Source organism: Bos indicus x Bos taurus, chromosome 5 (assembly GCF_003369695.1).
Source record: "Bos indicus x Bos taurus breed Angus x Brahman F1 hybrid chromosome 5, Bos_hybrid_MaternalHap_v2.0, whole genome shotgun sequence".
NCBI lineage: Eukaryota > Metazoa > Chordata > Mammalia > Artiodactyla > Bovidae > Bos > Bos indicus x Bos taurus.
In genome coordinates this window covers 3,261,416-3,284,274 of record NC_040080.1, presented here as the reverse complement: position 1 = coordinate 3,284,274, position 22,859 = coordinate 3,261,416, and the positions used below count along the sequence as shown (strand labels likewise).

General features: G+C 60.5%; 1 protein-coding gene and 1 long non-coding RNA gene across 3 annotated transcripts in view; both read right to left on the bottom strand.

Annotated features, from left to right (window-relative positions):
- Positions 1–10,302, bottom strand: part of CELSR1 (cadherin EGF LAG seven-pass G-type receptor 1) — a 144,573-nt gene extending 134,271 nt beyond the window's left edge. The window contains exon 1 of one of the 2 annotated variants that reach the window (XM_027540486.1): positions 6,634–10,302. In XM_027540486.1, coding sequence (XP_027396287.1) covers positions 6,634–10,237 — 3,604 coding nt within the window. In that variant the 5' untranslated portion in view covers positions 10,238–10,302. The remainder of the gene's footprint in view (positions 1–6,633) is intronic. The other variant, XM_027540485.1, reaches the window with a different exon arrangement.
- Positions 10,303–19,681: 9,379 nt separating this feature from the next.
- On the bottom strand, positions 19,682–21,956 carry LOC113892096. Its single transcript, XR_003510965.1, has 2 exons — positions 21,564–21,956; positions 19,682–20,157 (listed from the first exon to the last, which is right to left on the bottom strand). It is a non-coding gene; the product is annotated as an uncharacterized LOC113892096 (long non-coding RNA).
- Between the last annotated feature and the right edge of the window lie 903 nt (positions 21,957–22,859).

Below are 22,859 nucleotides of genomic sequence, written 5' to 3'. Positions count from 1 at the left end.
GAGGCTCTGCAGCCTCACCCACGAGATTCAGGGAGGAGGTACACCAGTTCACCTGCTCACCCGAGGGTCACCTGTCCTGGCGGCGCCAATGGAAAAGCTTGTGGAAAGGTGGCCACAGGCTGGTCCCCACAGCCTCAGCTGCCGACCTGTCAGGCACTGTGGACCCGACATCGTGATGTACACCAGCCAAGGGCTAGAAGGACACCCTGGCATGGGGTCCCCATCCTCTGTCCCTCCCAAGCGCCTGCACAAGCCCCCAGTCATGAGGGAGCCCCTGTGTGGCCCCCACGCCTCCATGTGAGAGCAAAGGGGAAAACCCAGGGTGGGCTAGCTGAGGGAAGGTGATTCTACAGTTTGCCTTCAAAGCAGTTGTCAGGATCATGTGTGTATACACATGTAAGTGTGTGTACACGTGTGTATTGCGTACACGTGTACACATATGTGTACACGTGTGTGCATGGGTGTGTACGTGTGTAGGTGTGTGTGCATGTATATGTGTGCCATGTGTGCACGTGTGTTCATGTGTATTGCATATACGTGTGTATAAGTGTATACATGAGTATCTGTGTGCGTGTGTGTATGCCTGGGTGTACATGTGTACCTGTGTGTACATGTATATCCATGTGTGAGCATGTGTACGTGTGTGTGTGTGTACATGTGTGTCTGTGTATTTAAGACAAAACCACCGCCTCTCTTCAGAACATCAGGAGAGTATGGACAGAATGTTGAGGATGATAAGCCCTTGCGTTGGGCTTTTCCCAGCTCCGGAATGTTCATTCCCTAAAAGGTGCCTGATTAGCCAGGGAGCCACAAGTTCTTACCTGAAGCAAAAGCAGGAGAATCCAGACACTAGAGTTTTCCTGGGAAAAAAAAAAAGCAGCCCATTCCTTCCACCTGGGGCCAAGCCTCCAGGGGAGCAGAGGAGACTGAAAGTGCGATGTGATCGGGCTGTGCTGTTTCCGCACCAGCGGCCCCCGGCCCTCCCCGGGGACCACAGGTTCGCTCAGCACCTGCTGTGTGCCGAGCCTCAGGCCCGCAGGGCACAGCCGAGGGCGCCCCGGGGTCCTCAGCCGTGTTATCCCCTCTGTCCCCACAAGCGGGGTCCCCACCCACGGTTCCTCAGGCTACCAGGGTGACCCTCCCAGACCAAGCACGCAGAAGGAAGAGGGTTCCTTACCATCCCCCTCCACCCACCGTTCAGAGAGGGCTCGCAGGAGAGTCTACGTGTTCAGGTTACAGAAGAAAAAAAACCAAAACTATTTCCCCCAGGGCTGTGAGCTGGAAAGAATCAAGCCGAACCTGGGAACACTCTCCGCACTCTCTGCCCCACATGATAAAATCAACTTCTGTTCGCAGCACATAAGTGCTGGGGGAGATGCAGGCTCTGTGGTCCCAGCCACACCACACGTCCCGGGGCACGGCCTCTGCTGGAGGGGCGGGGGGGTGCCCAGCACCCACCCAGCTGGATCCTCAGCGGGTCTCTGCCGCCGGTGTCCCCCAGGTGGGCAGGTGCATGCGTGCATCAGCCCAGCCCAAAGGGGACTTCCCACAGCGTCACCAGGTCGCCAGCACCAGTCACCTTTCCCGACGTGACTTCAGCTCCAGCCTCCTTCCCAGGGGCTCGTGTGGCCGCGACTTCTCCCAGGTTTTAAAAAAGCGGTTTCTCTGTCACCCTTGCTGGTGGGTGGGGCCGGAGACCTCGGGTCACTGGGCGGGCAGCGCGGAGACGGGGGAGCCGGGTCCACCCGCTCCTGCATTAGGTCCTCAAGCAGACACAGAGGCCCCCATCCCCACCCCAGTCCCGCAGCCCCTGGTGCACGCAGCTCGGCCACAGCAGGCCCGCAACTGCCCCTGACGCTGATCCCCAGCCTGGTCCAGTCCACGGCTCCCCAAAGGGGCCCACGCCTGCGACAGGCGGCCCGCACAGGAGGGTGGAGTACCAGGAGGGCGGTACACGTTAGCTCATCGACCCCTCTCCACCCTCAACTCCACCCGCACTCCCACGGCCATCCCGCCTCCCCTCTGAGCCTCCCCGGCGCCCGCTGACCCAGTCGTCCACCCCGCAAGCCCCTCTCCACCCTGGCTCTCAGGGAGACCACCAAGGACCTCCTCTTGGCCAACCCAAAGTGACTTGGCCTGAGGCCCCCTGGACACCAAAAGGCATCGACCACTGCTGACCGCTTCCCGGCGCTCGCTCTGCCTCGGCCCCCTGGCCTGGCACCCTTGATTTCTCTCCTCCTGCGGGGTGGTTATTCCAGCTCCAGTTCTCAGGCAGGTTCAGCCTGCCTGACAGGCCACTCAGGCCAGGCCCCCACGCCCCCAGGCTGGCCCTGACCCCCGTCCCCATCACAGCCCAAGTGCCCTGCCGACGGGTCACTGACCACCCACGGCGTGCTGGTCCAGATTGTCACCCCCGAGGCCGTGCAGCCCACCTCTGGCTGTGACCCCAGCTGCTCTCCCCGGCCCGAACCCACACGTCCCACCATCTTCACGACAACGCCTAAGGGGTCCAGCCACACAGGGTCCACAGGGTCCGGCCCCCCTGCACACACTTCATCACCCAGCTTCCTCTGCCTGTTTCCAAAAGCACAGCTCGTGAGCCGCTGCCCAGAGTTCAAATCCCAGTGCCAGCAGCCCAAGCCGGAGGCCCTGGAGGCAGGTCCAGCCTGTGCCAGGGATGCCTTCTGTGGATGAGGCTGCTGCAGGAGCAGGCCTAGGGCTCAGATGGGCAGCATGAGGTCAGGGGCGGAGGGGGGAGGAGGCTGAGGGGGGGAGGTGTTCCCAGCAGGCGGGGCAAGTCGGCTGATCAACCCCACCTCACTCCCACATCTGACCATCTAGCCTCCCGAATCCCCTCCATGCACCATGCTCACCCTAGAGCCATGTTCCCAACAGCAGTTCAGGGGAGGGGGAGATTTGCCCCACCCACCCCCACCCGCCACCAGGAGGGCGCATCACCCTGACTGTGGTTAGGGGCGTCCCCAGCCCACCCTCCCCTTGCAGTCACTTTGCTGTTTACCCACTGTCCCCACCCAACCTCCCGCTCAGGGCCAGGCACACAGTAGGTCTAGCACACAGTAGGTGCTCAATAAACAAACACTCCCTTGTTTCTGAGCCAGTGTTTCTGAAAGTAAGTACATTAACAGGACACTACCTCCAGGGCTACTGAAGCCCCGAGACGGTTAACTGCTTCCCCAGGTGCCTAAGTCTTCCAGGGCCGGTTATGTCACCGGAGAATGCAGCTCGACAACTGACGTGGTTAAGCTGGTCTGATCCTTTTCCACACGGCGAGAAGCAGAAAAGAAACATAATGCTTGCCTCCAGACACCGCCTGGTACTATGCCCACCTCGCTATTTCCTTGTTGGCAGTCGCTGTCCCCGCGATATCCTGGATTTAACTCAGAAAACACATTTTAAACCTTTATCAAGCCTAGACAACTTTATCCTATCGGCTCCCCACCGAAGTAAGCGGGTAAAGGTTATTCAGTCTCATTGTTTCATGACTTTTGAGATTTGCTGACACCTCTGAATGATTCACGGCCCGACCACTTTTACCCCACCAACGATGCCCTTACCACCCCAAAGGCCCTCAGGCCCAAAGCACGGGTCATTTTCCCCCAGTGCTGCGCTCCGTAACGTGAGACTCACGCCTCGACACCCAAAGGCACACACGTGCCTAGGTGGGTATTTAAAACGTCCGTTCACTAAATGAGCAGCTCCTAGGAGAACTACCCAAGGGGCTCCACGTGCGACCCCATGGGCTGCAGCACGCCAGGCTTCCCTGTCCTTCAATATCTCTCCGGGTTTGATGGCTCCCCTCCCACTGAATGCTAAATCTCATTCAAAACTGTCCCATGTAAAACTAACACCGTGTATCACCAGATGCTTTCTAAAAATGGCGGAGATTTGAATGTGACGATATTTAGAATTCAGAGAACATCGGGGTTTTGTCCTTGGTGGGCTACACAAAACCATCAATGCTATAGGCTCCCAGACCATACTAAGACCCCCATCCAGGCACAAGGAGCTGCCCTCCTCCCAAGCGTGTCCATCTTGGGTACCACATACCCCTTCCAATCCTGTGCACCTTCCCAGCGGGCTCCTCTCCTGAAGGCACCCAGCCTGTCCTCAAGGGCTCCCACAAAACCTAGTGGATGGCTGGGCTCTCTTGACAGCAGCTCCAGGGCGGTAACAACTGCAGATTATAAGCTGCTAATAACTCCAGCTCCAGGGCGCCAGAAGCTGTAGGGTAAGGCTGTAAACCCGGAGAAGCCAGTAACACTTCAATGAAAGCAGCAGAGTTTGAAACCACAGCTTTCCCACTGTTTCTTAAAAAAGAAAGAAAGAAAACCTAAGATTCTGACTCCGGTTAACTTTGTTCCATTTCTACACACAGCCGTGCTGTTGGGAGTTACAGTTTTTACAGTTTCTAGTATTTTGTTCTTCGAAGTATTAACTAGTTGTCAAACGGCTGGAGGGCTGTGTAGGATCCCAAGGTGCCTACTTCATTATTATTTATTTAATTCTTTGGCTGCATCCCAAGGCATGTGGGTTCTTAGTTCCCCGACTGAGGACTGAACCCACGCCCCCTGCATGGGAAGCGAGCAGTCTTAACCACTGGATGGTCAGGAAAGTCTCGCAAGTCTACTTTAAACCAGAGCATTGCAATAATTCACCGTAGCAACTAATTCCTCACAACGTCTCTCTCAGGTAAGAGGGGAGGGTTTGGGTCTCGGTTGGATGCCTGGTGCTTCTGCTCGCCAGCAGAGTGACCCCAAGGAAGTGACTTCACACCTCTGAATCTCAGCCTCTTCATCTGTATAATGGGCACAGCATGATGCCACTGGCATCCCAGGTACCGGATGGATAAGTGACAAGGCAGTAAGAAGAGTTTACAAAAGTGCTTGAAGTCCGGCTCCAGGTGACCACCACCAACTGGGAGGTGGACACGAGGCCTCAGTGCCTGGCAGACTCCACGGGCTTCAGAGCCCAGAGCTGGACCACCGGATGTTCACTACACAGCACGGAGCGCCCGGCTCACCTTCCAGTGCGGTCCTGGCTGTGGACCCACCAGGTAGACAAGACAGCCCTCAGTTCCCAACCTCCAAAGACTGAAATCCATCCTAAACCCCTTAACCAGACATCACGGGCCGGGGAGGGCCACACTCCTGATGCTTCGGACACAAACACCCTCGCTCCCAGCAAGCTCCGGTTCCCACAAAAGCACCATGTCCCACGTAAGTTCAAAACCCTATGATGTTGCCAAGACACTTTTATATAGGCTGAATTTTCCACTCTGCTCTACCTAGCAGATACAGGGGGGAAAAAAAATGAAAGTGGAAATTTGTGAGAGAGACTTTTTAAAAAAATTATCGTTGCTCGGAAAATCCATAACCCTGATTGACAATTCTCCTTAAGGCTCTATTCCATATTCTCTACACACAGTCACAACTTCACAAAACCCACGATATTCACCTGCGGGTAGACTAGGCGGCCAAAGTCAATGTCGCGGTACTGCACTGCCTCCAAACTGGACCTGCAGATACCAGCTTTTATAAGCAAACAGCTGGAACCTACATGCAACACAATCCCTGATATATGGAGAGTTATAGCAAAATGTGGAAACAAAATAAATCCGAGAAGTAACTTGCTAATTCATCCAGGGGTATGCTGCATTGTAATAATTTATCATTTAAACAACTCATCTGAAATATTGACTCAACTGCACAGATCGCAGCCATTCTTGATGACGGTCTCGTCTCCTAGTTAAGGTCACAGCCTGCAGGAGCCACCTGGGGTCTCTTGACTGTCCCCCCCCCACCCACTCCCCTTCTCTCTTCCTTGTCCTTCTATCTGCCCCCCTCTCTGCCCCACCGCCCTGCTTGTCCCGGGGGGTCAGCAGCATGGAGGGCACCCTTGCCCACCTGGGTCGGGCTGGCCGAGCCGGGACACCGTCCCTCCAGCCCCAGAGCGGGCAGGCTGGGTTCCCACACTGGCTCCAGCACCAACCTGGGCAGGCCTCTCAGTTACACACAAATTACAAGCCCCTGTCCAGGAGCACAAGCCAAGATCAAACGAGGCTACGTTTTCAAAGCGCTCCCACAGGGGCGAGTACGCAGAAGCCCGCCTGTTATTATCTGGAGGAGACAGAAAGGAGAGACGAAGGCACCTAACTGCAGCCGTCTTAGAGGGTGACTCAGGGACCCATCCAGCAATTTCCAACGGTCCCACCCGGGAACTAATTGGCACCTGGGGAGGGCAGTGACCTTTGATCTTTCCCAACGGGCGAGTGCTGACTGCAGAGCACCATCGAGCCAACCAGACGACTCAGATAACCCCAGAGCCAGGTTTCAATAGCACAACGCAGGGAGCCAGGCCCTCTGAGAAAAGCCTGGGAAGGCCCGGTCTTGAACTTGAAGATGCCCAGGCCTGCTCCCAGCAAGCTCAGTGAGAGCAGCCATGTGGCCTGCCTCCCGCGAGCGGTATTCCACCATCCAACCTAAGGCCACAGATCCCCATAGAGCCGCCGGGGCCCTGCCCGAAGGTGCACCGGCTTGCCAGGCGGCTCCTGGCAGCCCCCTGCCGCTCCCCGGGGGGAGGGGGGTGCCCCGAGGAGCCCCTGCGGCCACTCACCGGAAACTGACACTTCCATGAGTGCCTCCAGAGGCCGGTTGTTGTCCAGGTCCCGGCTCAGCTGCAGCTCGCCCGTGGCGGGGTCCAGCAGCAGCAGCTGGAGCTCGTTGCCCTGCAGGAAGGTGTAGTTGAGGCTGTCCGAGAGGTCGGGGTCGTGGGCCGGGATGCGGCCGATCACGCCGGTGGGGAAGCTGTTGGACTTGTTGGTGACGTAGTTGTTGAAGAGGATCTGGAAGTCCGGCAGCACCGGCGGGTTGTCGTTCTGATCCAGGAGGCGGATGTGCACCGTGGCCCGGCTCACCAGGGGCGCCGACGTGGCCTGCACCACCAGCACGTACTCCTGCCGCGCCTCGAAGTCCAGCTCCACCAGGGCCCGCAGGTCCCCGCTCAGCAGGTCCAGCTGGAAGACCTCGGGCACGTTGCCTTCCACAATCTGGTACATGATCTGGGCGTTGGGGCCTTCGTCGGGGTCGCTGGCTCGAATCCTCGCCACCACGGACCCCACCGGGCTGTTCTCCTCCACAAACAGCTCCAGCTCATCCTTCTCAAACACTGGAGGGTTGTCATTAATGTCCAGGACAGTCACCTGGATTTCCACCGAGGCGCTCAGGGACACAGGGCTGCCCCGGTCCACGGCCAGAGCGCGAAGGTTGTACACCGCCACATTCTCCCGGTCCAGCCGGCGCTGGGTGCGGATCACGCCGGACGTGGGCTCAATGTAGAAGTCCCCGTCACCGTCGTCCCCGCCCTGGAAGGTGTACAGCAGGCGGCCATTGGGGCCCGAGTCCCGATCGGTGGCGGAGACCTGGAGGACGCTGGTGGATGGCGGTGCGTCCTCGAAGACGGAGCCCTGGTAGAAATCCCGCAGGAAGCGGGGCGCGTTGTCATTGGCATCGAGGATGAGGATCTCCAGGGAGGTGGTGTCGGACTTCTGGGGGATGCCATTGTCCCGAGCCGTGATGGCCAGCGTGTAGGCGGCCTGGTCCTCGTAGTCGAGCTCCGTCATGGTGTAGACGGTGCCGGTGTCGGGGTCGATGCGGAACTGCGGCACGGGGTCCTCCAGCACGTAGGTGATGCGCGCGTTCTCGCCAGTGTCCTCGTCCGTGGCGCTGATGGTGGCGATGGAGGTGCCCACGGGCCGGTCCTCGCTGACGCTCACTGTGTAGTGCGAGCTCTGGAAGACGGGCCGGTGGGTGTTGGCGTCGGTGACGTTGATGAAGACCTGTGCGGTGTGCGAGCGCATGCCGTCGGACGCAGTGACGGCCAGCACGTACTGCCGCTCCTGCTTGTAGTCCAGCGGCAGCGCCAGCGTGATGAGGCCGCCGCCGCTCTGGCTGCTAAGCGCAAAGCGGTTCCGCGTGTTTCCACCGGTCAGCTGGTAGGTGATCACGCTATTGGCGTCCCGGTCGAGGGCTCGCAGGGTCAGCACGCTGCTCCCCACCGCTGCGTCCTCGTTCAGACGCAGCTCGTACACCGGCTGCGTGAACACGGGGTCGTTGTCGTTGACGTCCAGCACCGTGATGGACACGCTGGCCGAGGAGCTCATGGGCGGCGAGCCGTGGTCCACCGCCTCCACCCCGAAGCTGTAGTGCTCGACCTCCTCGCGGTCCAGCTCCGCGCACACAGTGATCCAGCCCGAGCTGTTGTGGATCTGGAAAGGAAAGTCCGCGGCTGGAGCCGGGGCTGCGGGCACAGCACCGCCACCCCCCACGGAGGCTGAGGCAGTGTCCACCAGGCGGTAGCGCAGGCGTGCGTTCTCCCCCGCGTCAGCATCCACCGCCTGGATGTGCAGGACCGAGTGGCCCAGAGGCACGTTCTCCAGCACGGCTGCCTGAAAGGGGCTGCTCACAAAAATGGGGGCGTTGTCATTAACGTCCAGCACCTGCACCGAGACCAGCCCCGAGGAGTTGATGAGCGGCGGCCGGCCCCCATCCTGGGCCTTGATGCGCAGAGTGTACTCTCGGATGGTCTCGAAGTCCAGCGGGTTGATCACGTCCAGGCTGCCGCTGAGCGAGTGCAGGTAGAACTGCCCCTTCAGGTTCCCGCTGACGATGCTGTAGTGGATGGCGGCGTTCTGGCCCTGGTCGCGATCCGTGGCCTGCACTCGCAGCACCGGCGTGTTGACGGCCACGTCTTCCGGCACCTGGACCACGTAGCGCTTCTCGCTGAACTGGGGGTAATTGTCGTTCTCGTCCTCCACCACGATGTGCACGGTGGCGGTGGCACTGAGCGGGCCCGGGTTGCGGCCCTGGTCGTTGGCCTCCACCAGCAGCTGGTAGCTGGCCTCCTCCTCCCGGTCCACCACCGCCCGGGTGCGCACCACGCCCGAGCGCTCGTCGATCTCGAAGACGCCGCGCGCGCCCTCCAGCAGGCGGTAGCGCATGTTGGCGTTGGAGGGTGCGTCGCCGTCGGTGGCGCGGATGGTCAGCACTTCGTAGCCCACCTCGAGGTTCTCGCGCACGCGCTCGCGGTACTCGGACTGCTCGAAGACCGGGCTGTGGTCGTTGGTGTCGCTGACCGTGACAGTGAGGTAGGTGGCGGCGGAGCGCCGCGGCGAGCCGTGGTCCACCGCAGTCACCTTGAGTACGTGCGTGTCCTTGGTCTCGCGGTCCAGCGGGCGGGCGGTGCTCACCAAGCCCGTGTCCGCGTCGATGAGGAAGTAGCCATTGGAGCGCTCATCAAACAGCGCCTCCATCTGGTAGCCCAGGCGCCCCGCCTCGCCCTCGTCGGGATCGTGCGCTCGCAGCTCGATGACCGCGGTGCCCGCGGGCTCGTTCTCGGGCACCGACACCTGGTAGCTGGGCAGCTGGAACTGCGGGGTGGTGCTGCCGCCAGCGCCCCGCCGGGCCCGCCGCGCCGGCCCCGCCCCGGCGTGAGGCAGGCCTGGCGGCGACGGCGACGGCGATGGGGAAGGCGTCCCCGAGGCCGCCTCCAGCGCCAGCTCCACCCGGACGGTGCCGGCCGCGCGCCGCAGGGCACAGAGCAGGAGCAGGCGGGCCGAGCCCCCGGGCGGCAGGCAGACAGGGCGGCGTGGGCAGCGGGAACCGGGGCGCGGCGGGCAGCTGCAGGCGGGAAACGTGGTCAAGGCGGCCAGCGCCGAGTGTAGCGTGGCCCCGCCGCCGCCAGGGGCCGGGAAGCACAGCATCGCGCCGGGGCCAGGCACCGCTAGCACAGCTCGCGCGCGCAGCTCGGCGCCGAGAGCCCGTCGGCCCCGGAGCCGGGCGCCGCAACCGGGACCGTGCGCGCGTGCCCGCAGGCGGAGGCTCAACGCCGTCTGGGCGCTGCGGTCGGCCAGGCGGACCTGCAGTGGCAGCGGACGTCCCCCCAGGCGCGCGCAGCCCAGGAGCCCCGCGCCGGGTCCGCGCCGCCGCCCGACCAGCCGGCCGTCGCGGCTCACGTCCAGCAGTTCCCGCAGCGCCCGGGGCGTGTGCGCCGCGTCCAGCGCATAGGTCCAGCCGGGCCCGAGGGCGAAGGCGTGGGCCCCGCCGGGCACTTGTAGCTCCCAGGCGGCCGCTCGGAGCCCCAGCGCCGGTAGGGCGGCGGCCGCAGCCAGCAGCAGCAGCGCGGGCAGCACGGGCGGCGGCGGCGGCGGCGGCGGCGCCATGGCCCGGAGCCCGAGCCGGGCGCCCGAGCACAATCCATGCACCCGGCGCGGCTCCGCATCCACCCGGCGCGGCCGGGGGGCGGCTCCCGCGCGCCCGGTGCCGGGCCCTCGGGGCGGCTCGCGCCCCGCCTCCCCGGGGGCCCTGGAGGGGACACCGGGGGCCGGGCTCCCGGTCTCCCCCGCAGCTTCCACTTCAAGAGCACTTTGCGAAAGTTTGCGAAGTTGGTTTCAAGATGGCTCCTCCGCGCGTCCCGGGAGGGCGTCGCGCATCAACCTGCGGTGGCGGCGGATCTGGGTGGTTCCAGGTGGCTCCTGCGCGGGCTCGACAGGGCGGCGTGGGAAGCGGGGCGGGCCCGCGGCGGGACCAGGGCTGCGCTCCCGGAGCGGGACGGGCCGCACTGCTCGGCCGAGACCACAGCGGCCGGCTGCTGCCTGGGCGGTGCGCTCGGCCAGCGCCCCCAGCGCCCGCGCTCTCCCCGCCCCTGGCCCGGCCCGGCCCCGCCCCCGGCCCCGCCGCGTATTGTTCGGCCCCTGGGGGAGCCGGCCCGGAGGTGAGCGCCGGGAGGATCGCTATGGAGACGCGGGGGCGCAGCGGCGGCGGGGGCTGCGGGCAGGGCCCACTCTCCAGCGGCCTCCCCACCCGGCCTCCCTTGGGGGCAGGGCCGAAGGAGTCGGGCCGGGAAAGGCGGGCGGAGCGGCGTAGGGGGGCGCCTGGTGCCGTGGCCACCAGTGCGGCGGTGGCTCCACTCTCCGGAGGCTGAGAGCAACCGAAGCCCCCCTCCCCACCCCGGCAACGCTGATCCGTGGAGACCGCCACCCGGGCTGGACCGACAGGGGAGAGTGAAGGGTGCGGAGGCTCCCGGGAGGGGGCAGCTCTCCAGCGGCGGCTGCTGCCTGGGTGGGGGTGGGGGTGGGGGTTACAGATTTACAGCCATATGCCCGAGGCTAAAGTGCTTAACCCAGAGAAATTTTCCTGGACTTTGATACTCTATAGGCGACTAACCAGAATAGGGTCCCCTTGGGTTTAAAAGGGAACTTTTAAAGGAAAAGAAAAGCAATCCGAGTTGACACTTGGGATCGGAGTTGGAGTCGGCGGAGGCGAGCTCGTCTCCCGCGCGTGAGACTGGCTGGAGCGCACAGTTCGCGGCCGCGCGCTCGGGCTCGAGGCCCCTAGGCTACGGCCGCAGCGCAGCGGCCCGGAGCGCAGGCTCGGGGGGCGGAGAGCCGCCGCGGGCGAGGCGGGGGGACCCCCAGAACCCTACGACAGCGGCCGGTCTCCGGCCCCACCCCGTCTCCTGCGGGGAACAGCCCGGGAAGGGAGTTTTAGGGCTGAGACACCACTGCCGCCTCCTACGGGGCGCAGATGGGGAGTGGGTGCTTTAGAACTGACTGACACCTGCCTCGCTTCCTGCGGGCACAGCCTGCGGGCGGGGGGGCTCGTGCTGCGAGACACCCTCCCGCTCCCGCGGGGCTTTAGGGCTGTGGCCCCTCCTGATGGGAGATGCACTTGTCGTCCGCGAAGCTCTGGGTCCCAGAACACACTCTAGGCCCTCGCCTCCCAGCGGTCGGGGGGATCCGGACGGAGTCCCCTCCTTGTGACTCCCCCCGCCCCCCTCCCCAGGCAGCCGTAGGGGTGAGAGTCCTCACCCACTCGTCCTGTCTCTAGAATGGAGTTTTGGGACCCGGGCGGCATTTCTGAGCTGAGCGCCAATAGCTGTGGAGCTGGGGCACAAAAAATAAACAACCCATATGGCTGAAAGTTACCGAATACAGTGTGCTTAGGCTGAAGGCAAATACCAGCATTCTCTTCCCCTCAGCAACGATTTGAATACGTTATTATTGACCTAAAACGTAAATGGGTTTTGGAACCTTTTAATCTGGGAGTTTCCACTGTTAAGCCCCGTAGGGAAATGCAGTCGGTGCTGCTTGTCCATCCCTTAAATGTGAGGGTCCAGGGCCTCCCCAGACTGCCCTTCCTCTTCCTGGGGAGGGTCAGAGGCAGGAGTTCTAAGATCAGGAAGGCTGGGACGACCCTCCCCATCCCAGACTCCTGGAAAGCTCCCAGCCGGGATTTAGGGGAACGGGACCCCTGCTGGAGAAGCCCTGGAGCGCTTATTTCGCAATGGGACTTTGAATAGGGTGGGTTGGGTTTAAATAAACAAAAGGTTGTGTTGCACTGCTCTTGCTGGTTTCTGAAAATTCAGATGCAGTGAGTGGGTTTAGGCGTGGACATGCTTTCCTGGAACAAGACACCTGCCAGCTGCAGGGAACCGCAGGGACAGCCCAGCACCACTTCCTGATTCCAGGGGCCCAGAGGGGGACGCAGGGACAGCTTCCACTCCCACAGAGGTCAGAAGCAGGCTGCTCTGCCACACTGTTAGGAATGAACAGTGAAAAGATGGGAAAAGATGGGAAAACAGGGAAAAGATGAAAAATAGTCAAGGACGTGATGAGAGCGTGGTCAAGAGGAGGGCTGGGGGGCAGGGGGTGACGGCTTCTACACCTGAGGGTTAGCGGAGTATTGGCTTTATGATCTTACAGTGAACTCTTTTTTTGGGGGGGGGTTGTATACTCACTCGTGTGGACTCTCTGCGACCCCGGGATTCCCAGGTGGTGCTAGTTGTAAGGAACCCACCTGCCAGTGCAGGTAGGCATAAGAGATGTGTGTTCCATCCCTGGGTTGGGAAGATCCCCAGGAGGAGGGCACAGCAGCCCACTCCAGTATTCTCACCTGGAGAATCCCAGGGACAGAGGAGCGTGGCAGGCTACAGTCCACAGGGTCGCACAGAGTCGGACATGACTGAGGCAGCATAGCATGCTCGAGACACAGACAGTAGTCCACCAGGCTCCTCTGTCCACGGAATCTTCCGGGCAAGAATCCTGGAGTGGATTGCCATTTCCTTCTCCAGGGGATGTTCCCGACCCAGGGATCGAACCTGAGTCTCCTGCATGTCCTGCATTTCCAGAGGATTCTTTACCACTCTGCCTCCTGAACTCTACATATCTGCTTTATGTGCTTTTCTATTTCCTGTATGCTGCAGTCCAAAATTTTAAAGAGTGGGGTGGGAGGAAGGAATTAAGAACAGGCCTTGGCTTGTGATGTGACTTCCGGGCGATCCAGTTGCTTCGACGAGACAGATTCAGGAATCTGAAATGCTTGCGGGGGGGCGGGGAGGTAGTGGAGCTCCAATTCTGCCTCTACCTGGGAATGTGGGCTTCGCCAGGACCTAACTCCTCATCTAACTGGAGATAACAGGAGTCTAGATTCCTAACGTTGTTGGGGGATTAATGAGATCTTCTGCAGAAGGAGGCTGGCCTGGATCTGGCTCGGGTACAAACCTACTCTGGTCACCTTTGCTGTAGTCAAATCTCCACCAAGGAACATGCGACCACGGGGCTTCACAGCTGCCTCCCAGGGTGTGATGGAAATGGCCAAGTAGACAGAGTGTGCACTGTCCTTGCTTCTGGAGAAGTAGGGGCTGTAGCTTCCATCCGACTTCCTGGGCGGGGTGGTGGGGAGGAGTGAGGGAGTCCGTGCTTGGTCCCTGATCCAGTCCACCCTGACTGTTCGTGGAGAGTGAAACCGGGCCCAGAACGGGAAGGCATGCGCCCGGGGCGATGGGAAGGGGTGCGCCACTGCAGCGGCCTGTCCAGCACCACCTGGGGAGCTGCGGCCGGTTCCCAGGCCCTCTCCCTCAGGCGTGGCTGGAGGGGGCAGCCTCTCCTCCGTCCCCCCCAGAGCCGCTGCAGGAAGAGACCCCTGCCTAAGCTGCTTGTGCGCCTGGCGTGGCTGCCTCCCCTCCCCTCCCGGGCTCAGGAATCGTAACCGGGGTTTATATTTTGCATGCTCCCTGAGGTGTTTCACGTGAACTGAATGCTTTTTAAAAATAAAAAACATAACTAAGAAAAAAGAAGGCAGAAGGTGTGGATTTCTGGTGTTCTACGTGTTCTAAAAAGCAGCCCCAAATGCTTTTTGCCAGGGGCTCGAACCAGAGCCCACATGAATTCTGGAATCTGTTCCTTAACAATAAATTCCTGGGCCAATCTTTAAACAGCGAGGAGCAAAAAGAAACACCCTATTGGTGAAAGCGGAAAAGCAAGTCCAGGCCGGGCCCCACTGTGCCCTTTTTTTTTTTTTAAGAATTCAGAGGGAAAACCTTCTTGGGAGCAGAATTTGCCGTGCCCTCTGCTCTCACGGTGCCCCTTACCTTTGGTGGAAATTGTGAAAGTTAAAAGATGGAACAAAGCAGGACCTTGACTTAATTAGAGGTTAATAGAAGCAAGGGGGTGGAGGAAACTTAGATCCTCACAGAGCACATTCTAGCTACCAGTGCTGCCCCGAAAAAGCCGCGTAACGTTATGACAAAAAGAAGATGGCTTTTCTGCTTGGAAGTTGCAGAGCCTCTAAATACAAGCGCTGGGGTTTCTTTCGGACTCCCAGGCCCTTGGACTGGGGTGTGTGGCCTCGGGGGTCCCTGGGTGAAGGCCCCTCTGAAGATCTCAACTCCTTCAGGTGCTCCGGGAGGGACTGGCACCTGACCAACGTGTGCCCAGCCCATCCCCAACAGGCCTCAGTCCCGGGAGGATTCTGGAAGTTTCTCAAAGCTGGCATGGACTGCCCAGAAGTGCTGTGAGCACAGGGTGATGGGCACAGGTTTCGCGTGCAAGCTGCCATTGCCTCTCTCTGGGGAGCTGGGGACGAGGGGACGCCGGCGACAATGGGCCTTGCCTCTACCCGGGTCCCCCCACCCCTAATACACACACACACATGCACGCAGGCACTGAGCCAGCCGGGCGCAGGCCCACCCAGGCCCACCTCGGGCTGCACTGGCCTCTAGTGGCCAAGCACAGCCTCTGCCCCAGCAAGCTTGCAGCCGGCAACAGGCCCGAGCTCTGGGCGGTGAGTGCACATGTGGGGCCTGCAGCCCTGAGCTGGGTAGCACCTTGCTGCCCTGAGCAGGCCAGACCACACTCCCTGGGGCTCTGGGGACTCTGCAGGGTGAGGGGCCAAGGTCTGGGGACCCCTGGCCAACTGGAGTCCATAGCGCACAGCACGGGGCGGGCATTGCTGGAACTCACACTCCAGGTTCTTATCCAGTCCAGTCACCAGTTCAGTTCAGTTCAGTCACTCAGTCGTGTCCGACTCTTTGCGACCCCATGGACTGCCACACGCCAGGCCTCCCTGTCCATCACCAACTCTGGGAGTTTACCCAAACTCATGTCCATCGAGTCGGTGATGCCATCCAACCATCTCATCCCCTGTCATCCCCTTCTCCTCGCACCTTCAATCTTTCCCAGCATCAGGGTCTCTTCCAATGAGTCAGTTCTTCACATCAGGTGACCAAAGTACTGGAGCTTCAGCTTCAGCATCAGTCTTTCCAATATTCAGGACTAATCTCCTTTAGGATAGACTGGTTGGATCTCTTTGCAGTCCAAGGGACTCTCAAGAGTCTTCTCCAACACCACAGTTCAAAAGCATCAATTCTTCGGCACTCAGCTTTCTTTATAGTCCAACTCTCACATCCATACCTGACTACTGGAAAAACCATAGCTTTGACTAGACAGATCTTTGTTGGCAAAGTGATGTGTCTGCTTTTTAATATGCTGTCTAGGTTGGTCATAACTTTCCTTCCAAGGAGTAAGCGTCTTTTAATTTCATGGCTGCAGTCACCATCTGCAGTGATTTTGGAGCCCCCCAAAATAAAGTCTACCACTGTTTCCATTGTTTCCCCATCTATTCGCCATGAAGTGATGGGACCGGATGCCATGATCTTAGTTTTCTGAAATGTTGAGCTTTAAGCCAACTTGTTCACTCTCTTTGACTTTCATCATGAAAGTGACCTGAGTGGGCAGACAGGAAGGCCCAGATCAGTGCCTGAGCCCCTGGAGGGAGCCGGCTGGTCTGAAGGAGGCGCCCAAGGGCCGAGGAAGCCGCAGATGGCAGGAACAGAGCTGAGCAGGAGACCGCCCCGTGCGTGGCTGCGAGCCGGGCCCGCAGAGACCACCTGAAGATCCAGCATTTCCCCAGAGTCGCCGTGGCAGGCGTCCTTGTTCTGTTCCTGTTATCGTCATCATCGTCATTGTCGCGTCCTCCCCCACCCCCACGCCATCACAAAGCCAATTCAGGGGAGCGCTGCTGATTATCTTCTTTGATTATTTTTCCCTTTCCCGTACCTCTCTTCTTCTTTTCTTGAGATATATTTTATCACCCTTTTAAAAATGTACAACGCGGTGCCTTTTAGTATATGCACAAAGCTGCCTGACATCACCATTCTCTAATTCCAGAACGCTGTCATCAGCCTGGAAAGGAGCCCGTACCTGTTAGCTGGCTGTCCTCCTCCCCGCAGCCCCGCCCCTGGCAACCACGATCCACTCTCTGTCTCTGTGGATCTGCCTGTCTCGGACACTTCGAGTCAGTGGGGTCACACAGCACGTGGCCTCTTATGTCTGGCTCCGTCCCCACAGCATCGCCTGGGTTGCAGCAGCACGCGTCGGCGCTTCATTCATCTCTATGCTTGAGTAATGTTCCATCGTGTGACTAGGCCGTGGCGTGTTTATCCACTCATCACCTGATGGATGTTTGGGTTTCTTCCACTTTTGTTGATTATTTTGAATAACCGCCTTTCCTTTTGAGTGGAAAAGTACAAGCAAGGCACTCCTCTCTGCAAATTTGCACTCAAAAGTCTTTTTTGAAAATTTTCTCTATTTTTATACTTTGACAAAAATAGGGCCACAACCATGCTGTCGTTAATGGCTCACAGGGGACTTTCTTCAGGGACTTTCCTTGGTTCCTGCTGGGTAAAGGGAGTGCCCCAGGCAGGACTGGGGAGAGGCCGGGCAGCTGGTGGCCTCTGTTTTTCTGCCCCCTCCCCAACACCATCACCTTCCTCCTTATCACTGACCAGCAATGTCAGGGGACCCTGCAGCTGCTGCGTACCCAGCCCTGGGCTTCCCTTCCCTTCATGCATGCATTCGTTCAGTGTCCACTCAATACCATGGTGAATGCAGCCGGCAATGCCCTGCCCTTGTGGACGATTACACAAGGATACAGGGAGGATACAGGCAGTAAAAACAAAGAAATATGCTTCAGGCCGAGGATAAACAGTAGAATAACGGGGAGAAAGGGGCAGGAGGGCTGTTTGGGGGAAGTGATCTGGAAAGGCTGCCTGGCCGGGTGACAAAGGGCCAGAGGCTGAAGGGGTGAGGACCCGGCCTCGGGAACATCTTGGGGAAGCAGAGTCCAGCAGGGAAGACGGCAGGTGCAAAGGGCCTGAAGCAGGAGTGTGTGTGCCGGGGTTTGCAGCTGGTGCAGTTGGAGGATGGGGAGTGGCCAGGGTCCTGTGGACCACCGTCAGGGCTCTGCTTTTCCCTGGGGTCTGATGGGAAGGCAGCATGTAGCTGAGCACAGGAGAGGGCAGAGAGCTGATGAAAGCTGTCAGACCAGCACGCTGGCTGATGGAGGTGGGTGGGGAGGACCTAGGCGTCCTGAGCGGGACGATGGGGATGCAGAGGGTGGAGAGATGGTCAGATCTGGGCTGGGGTTTGGAGGGGAGTCGGCGGGACTTGTCTGTGGAGTGGAAGTGGGGCGAAAGAAACAGAGGCGCCAGGGCCCCCAGAGCTGGGCCAGGCGACAGGGAAGTGGGTGACGCAGGTCCCTTCTGTCCCTTCCTGCCTGCACGCCTCCTCACTCTGACACACCGTGGGCCTCACGCACCAGCGCCTTCCTCCACGGAGCCTCTGTCTCCACCGAAGGGCCGCGGTGCCTCAGCCGCAGCACTCGTGGGGAAGAGTGATGAGAAGCGGGAGCTGCGGGGAGGTGAAGGTGGATAAGGCCCCGCGTCTCCCTCAGGAAGCTTCCACCTCCCTCTTGCAGGGGAGACGGGGACCGGGGCCACCCCGTGCTTTGTATATTTCTCTCGCTGAACTTGTAAAGTTTTCCAGGTTGTGGGGGAGATGGGCACGTGACAGTGGGCGAGGTGAGTCCATTCACGATGCCACAGAAGTGACCCAGAGGAGGTGAAGACAGTCCCCAGTCCTAGTTATATCTTCTTAAAACACCCTGGGGTCCAAAGCCTGGGAGCCGGCCCTGTCCCTCTGCCCCCTCCTCTGTGCGCGTGCGTCCCCTCACTGGGCCCTCGGAGATGAGCGCGTGACCCTTGGCGGGGGGATGACGCCGGCAGAGGCCCCGACTCCGGGGAACAGTGACTGAAAGGTCACCACTATTTTTGCCACACACGGTAGAATGTGTGCTCACCCCAGCCCAGCCCAGCCGTCCGCTCCATGGACGTGTCAGGAACACAACACAGGCCTCCAGACTGGTCAGCCCGGGGACAGGGAGGGAGCCGACCACGTGGGGTGCTGGAGCAGGATACAGGGCCCCCCTGACTGCCCTCTAGGCCAAGCCTGACCCCAAGCAGGAAGGAAGTGGCCAGCTCTGCGCTTCCCCCAGACCTCAGGTTTGGAAGGCTACCCCAGATTCCAGTGAGCATGGGGATTTTGGCCATCTGGAGACAGGGGCAAGGTTTGGGAGCATGACTGAAATCCCCCCAGTGGCTTCGAAGGAAGAGGTGCCAGCCCCGAGGAGCCCCCAAAGCCAAGTCCCCAGTCTGGAAAGAAAGAAAAGACAAGCTAAAGACGCCTTCTTCATAGAGGCCCCGTCCGTGCAGGGGAGCAGGTGGCCTGAGGTCCCGGGGGTTTCCAGGAGTCATCTGGGGTGTGCGGGTACAGGGGGCAGGGGGCAGAGACTCTGATGGGAGCGGCAGGTGAGCCCCAGGCCCCCGTCCTGCTGGCAGAGGAGAGCCCTCGCCGGGGCCGGGCGGTGAGTCACGCCCGCTCAGTGAGCATGCTGAGATCTGCTGTGCCTCAAAGCAACAGCCCCTGCTCGGATCAAAAGGAACGAAGATGGATGGGAACGCTGTAAATAGGCCAGAGCCACCAGGCTGCCCCCGGGAGGCAGTGGGTGTGGTGGGCACCTCCCTTCCTGGTACCCACAGAGCTGAGGAACCCCGGAGCCCGCTGACACCGGGGGCCCGCCGCCACCTGCTGCAGGGGCCTGGGGGTGGGGGGCCGGGGAGGGACCGTTGGCAGGGCGTTCGGCTCCTGCAAGTTTCGACTTCTGTCAAAACTGGGTACTTGGTCGTTTTGCATGATTCAAGGCACACGTGCTTCTCTGTCCACAAAATTCACTTATTCACGAGGGCAGCCAGAAAAATGACGGCGGCCAGCTCTTCCCAGCCTCTCACCTCTGCGGAATGGACCGTGGGGGTTGCTGGAGAAGGAGAGTGGACAGGACAGGGAGCGTGGGGCAGTGAGTCAGGGGGCACGGCGGTGCCCTGGCTGTGGGCTTGGGCAGGTCCTTTCTCTCAGCCTCCTCCTCAGTCTCCTCGTCTGTGAAATGGGTGCATCCATTTCCTGCGGCCATGTAACAACACCCCACAAACTTAGTGGCTTAAAACAACACACATTTATTACCCTACAGTCTGGGGGTCAGGGGTCCACAGGGGTCTCCCGAGGCTGTGGTTGACATGTCAGCAGCGCTGCGTCCTTCCAGAGGCTCCAGGGGGGGAGAACCCGCTTCCTGCCTTTCCCACCTTCTGGAGACCACCCGCATTCCTTGGCTCACGGCCCCTCCGTCCGTCCACAGCCAGCGATGGCCTCTCTCACGCTGAGTCACAGACACTGGCTCTCCCGTCCCCCCTCCACCGTGAGGTTTCCTTCCAATCACACTGGAGCCGCCGGGATAATCCAGGGTCGTTTCCCATCTCAGCCACTGGGTCCACCTTCCGCCGTAGCTCCTGTTGCAGCGTGACCCGAGTCTCAGGTTTGGGAGAGTAGGAGGTGGGCGTCCAGCGGGGGGCTGTCCTGCCTGCCACGCAGGGCTGGCGCTGGGGCTCCTGCGGGGAAGCCTCCGCTCACACCGCCTGCGAAAGGGTGAGAACCAGGCGGTGCTGGCAGCAGAAGCCAAAGCATCAGGTCATCAACAGCCTCGCCCACCCACGCGTCCTCGGGAGGACAGGGGCCTCTGATCCAGGGTGGAGGCTGGGAGCCTTCCCAAAGGACCCCACTGTGACCCCCAAGCCCACTCCTATAGATTTGTTTCCTGGAGCCAAGACGGTGGGGAGGGCGCTGCATCTCATCTGGGCTGCTGAGGGCCTGCCCTCTGCCCAGCCCTGTGCTGGACGCAGGCCCCACTTACTCAGATGTGCTGGCCTGCCCTGGCCGAGGCCTGCCAGGCAGAGAGACACTCCCATGTACTCGTTAAAACACTGTCAGATGAGACTGAGGGGCAGGGTCACTCCAAAGAGAAAGTGTTCTCTCCCTCTTAGGAGGGGGAAGGTCTGAGAAAAGGGCAGCTGGGCTTTGAAGCATGAATAGGAGTTCACCAGGTAAATGGGAATGTGGAATTCCAGCCAGAGGGAGAAACTTACACAAAAGCATGAAAGAGGCGGAGAGCATCGTGTGTGTTGGGGGAGAGTGGAGAACATACGACATTCAGTGCTACTGAGGGGTGGGAGATGAGGCCTCAGAGGTGGGCAGGGATGGGATGAAGGAGTCTGGCCTTTCGCTGCAGGTGAGAGGGATTTTAAGCTGTGAAAGGACATGGCCAGGTGCGCGTTTTAGAACAGCAGTGGCCGTGAGAGAAGCAGGATCACTTGATGAAACGTGGTGCCCGCTGTGAGGTGGTGCCCAGGGAGCGTGGCTGAGGGTACAGGTCCCCACCCTGAAAGGGGTGTGTCCACACTCACACACGGGGCCCTGGCAGGAGCAGGTGCCAGGTGGGTTGTCCCCACACCCTAGCCGAGAGTCTCCTGGTGACAGGGACGAGGCCACCTGCCCCATGACAGCCAGTCCCCCGGAGCCCTGCTCTCTTATCTGTCTCCTAGACAGAAATTCCAGCATTTGAGAGTCACTCCTTTGACTAGCACCTTGGCTCACTGGCGGGCTGTGGAAGGTAACTCGTGGAGAGGCCAGCTTGCCGGGGATGGACAGAGAGCTGGGCGCAGCAGAAGCAGCCTGGGGGCATCCGCTCCTGCCGCCCTCCAGCCGTGTGCCCGGGGAAGAGGGTGCTCTCGGTTCTGCTTCAGTAAAGGGGGCGACATGACGTCTAGTTCGGCTTTTGCGCACCTCACTGAGCGCTTCCGCTGCTCGGCTCCCTGAGCCTGGCGGTGCTGCCTGGTGGGGAGCCTCACCCCGTGGAAAGGGGCTCAGAGGCCAGGCGGCCCGTCAAGGCCCTCGCTGGCCCCTTCACCTCGGGCAACTCCGGAGCCCACAGGCCCCTCAGAGAGCTTTGCACACAGCCCCGGGGGTGAGATTCCGCCCTGCTCACCCTCTGCGGGCTCCGCGTGAGCCAGGCGCCTGTGTCTCCAGTCAGGTTTCCCACAGGAAGGTGGGCGAGCTGCCATCTGGGGAACCAGCCGCAGCCTGAAGCCCCCACCGCCCGAGAGGAAGACGAGCGTGTCCTTCGGGAGACGGCGAGCTGGGTGTCCCGTCTGAGGACCGGCGGCAGGAATTGGAGGAGCCAGGATGCGCCCAGGCCCTCAGGCTGCCTCCCTCTCCCCGGCTCGGGACGGGGTCTCTCCTGGGCCTCCCCCTGCCCCTTGCTGTGGGGGCACGGCGCTCCCTTCCGTCCTGAGCGCACAAGTGCAAGTGTGTGTGAGCCCAGTCGTGTCCGACTCTGTGCGACCCCCTGGACCGGACCCGCCAGGCTCCCCCGTCCCTGGGACTCTCCAGGCAAGAGCACTGCAGCACGTTGCTATGCCCTTCCCCAGGGGAATCTTCCCAACCCAGGGACTGAACCCATGTCTCCTGAGTACCCTGCGCTGGCAGGCGGGTTCTCTACCACTAGTACCCCCTGGGAAGCCCAAATACCTGTGAAAGAAAGTGAAAGTGAAGTCTCTCAGTTGTATCCGACTCTTTGCGACCCCGTGGACTGTAACCCACCAGGCTCCTCCATCCATGGGATTCTCCAGGCAAGAATACTGGAGTGGGCTGCCATTTCCTTCTCCAGGGGATCTTCCCAACCCAGGGATCAAACCTGGGTCTCCTGCACTGCAGACAGACACTTTACCGTCTGAGCCACCAGGGAAGCCAAATACATGTACACACACACAAATACACACATACACACTCAGCCATATACAAACACCTATGCGCAAATAACCGCACAAACACACAGACACACACACACACAGATACGCACACACACAGAAGCACACACACACACACTCCCCGGGCCACCAGGCCCCAGGCCACTGCTGACTTCAGCTCCTGCAAGATCCTGAGGACAGAGATAAGAAGTACACTAACCAGTCACCAGACTAACCAGTCACTTATCTGGCCAAGACATCACAGAGTGCTGAGTCCGAGAAGGCCGGCCTGCCTCCGGAAGCTGGGCTGCCGTGGGGTGTAGCCGGGGGCACCCATGAGCATGTCTGGGATGCAGAGGGTGCAGCTGGGCCAGGCGTGGCAGGAGAGGGGCTCGGGGTAGAGGTGTGAAGGGGGCACCCCCAGATCCTCTGGGGATCTGGGGGTCTCTGCACCCTCTGTGCCAGTCAGGAGGGAGCTGCAGGGCACGATGAGTCGTGGGACGGAGCCCGGGGGTGGCAGGGCTGGTCAGGGGAGG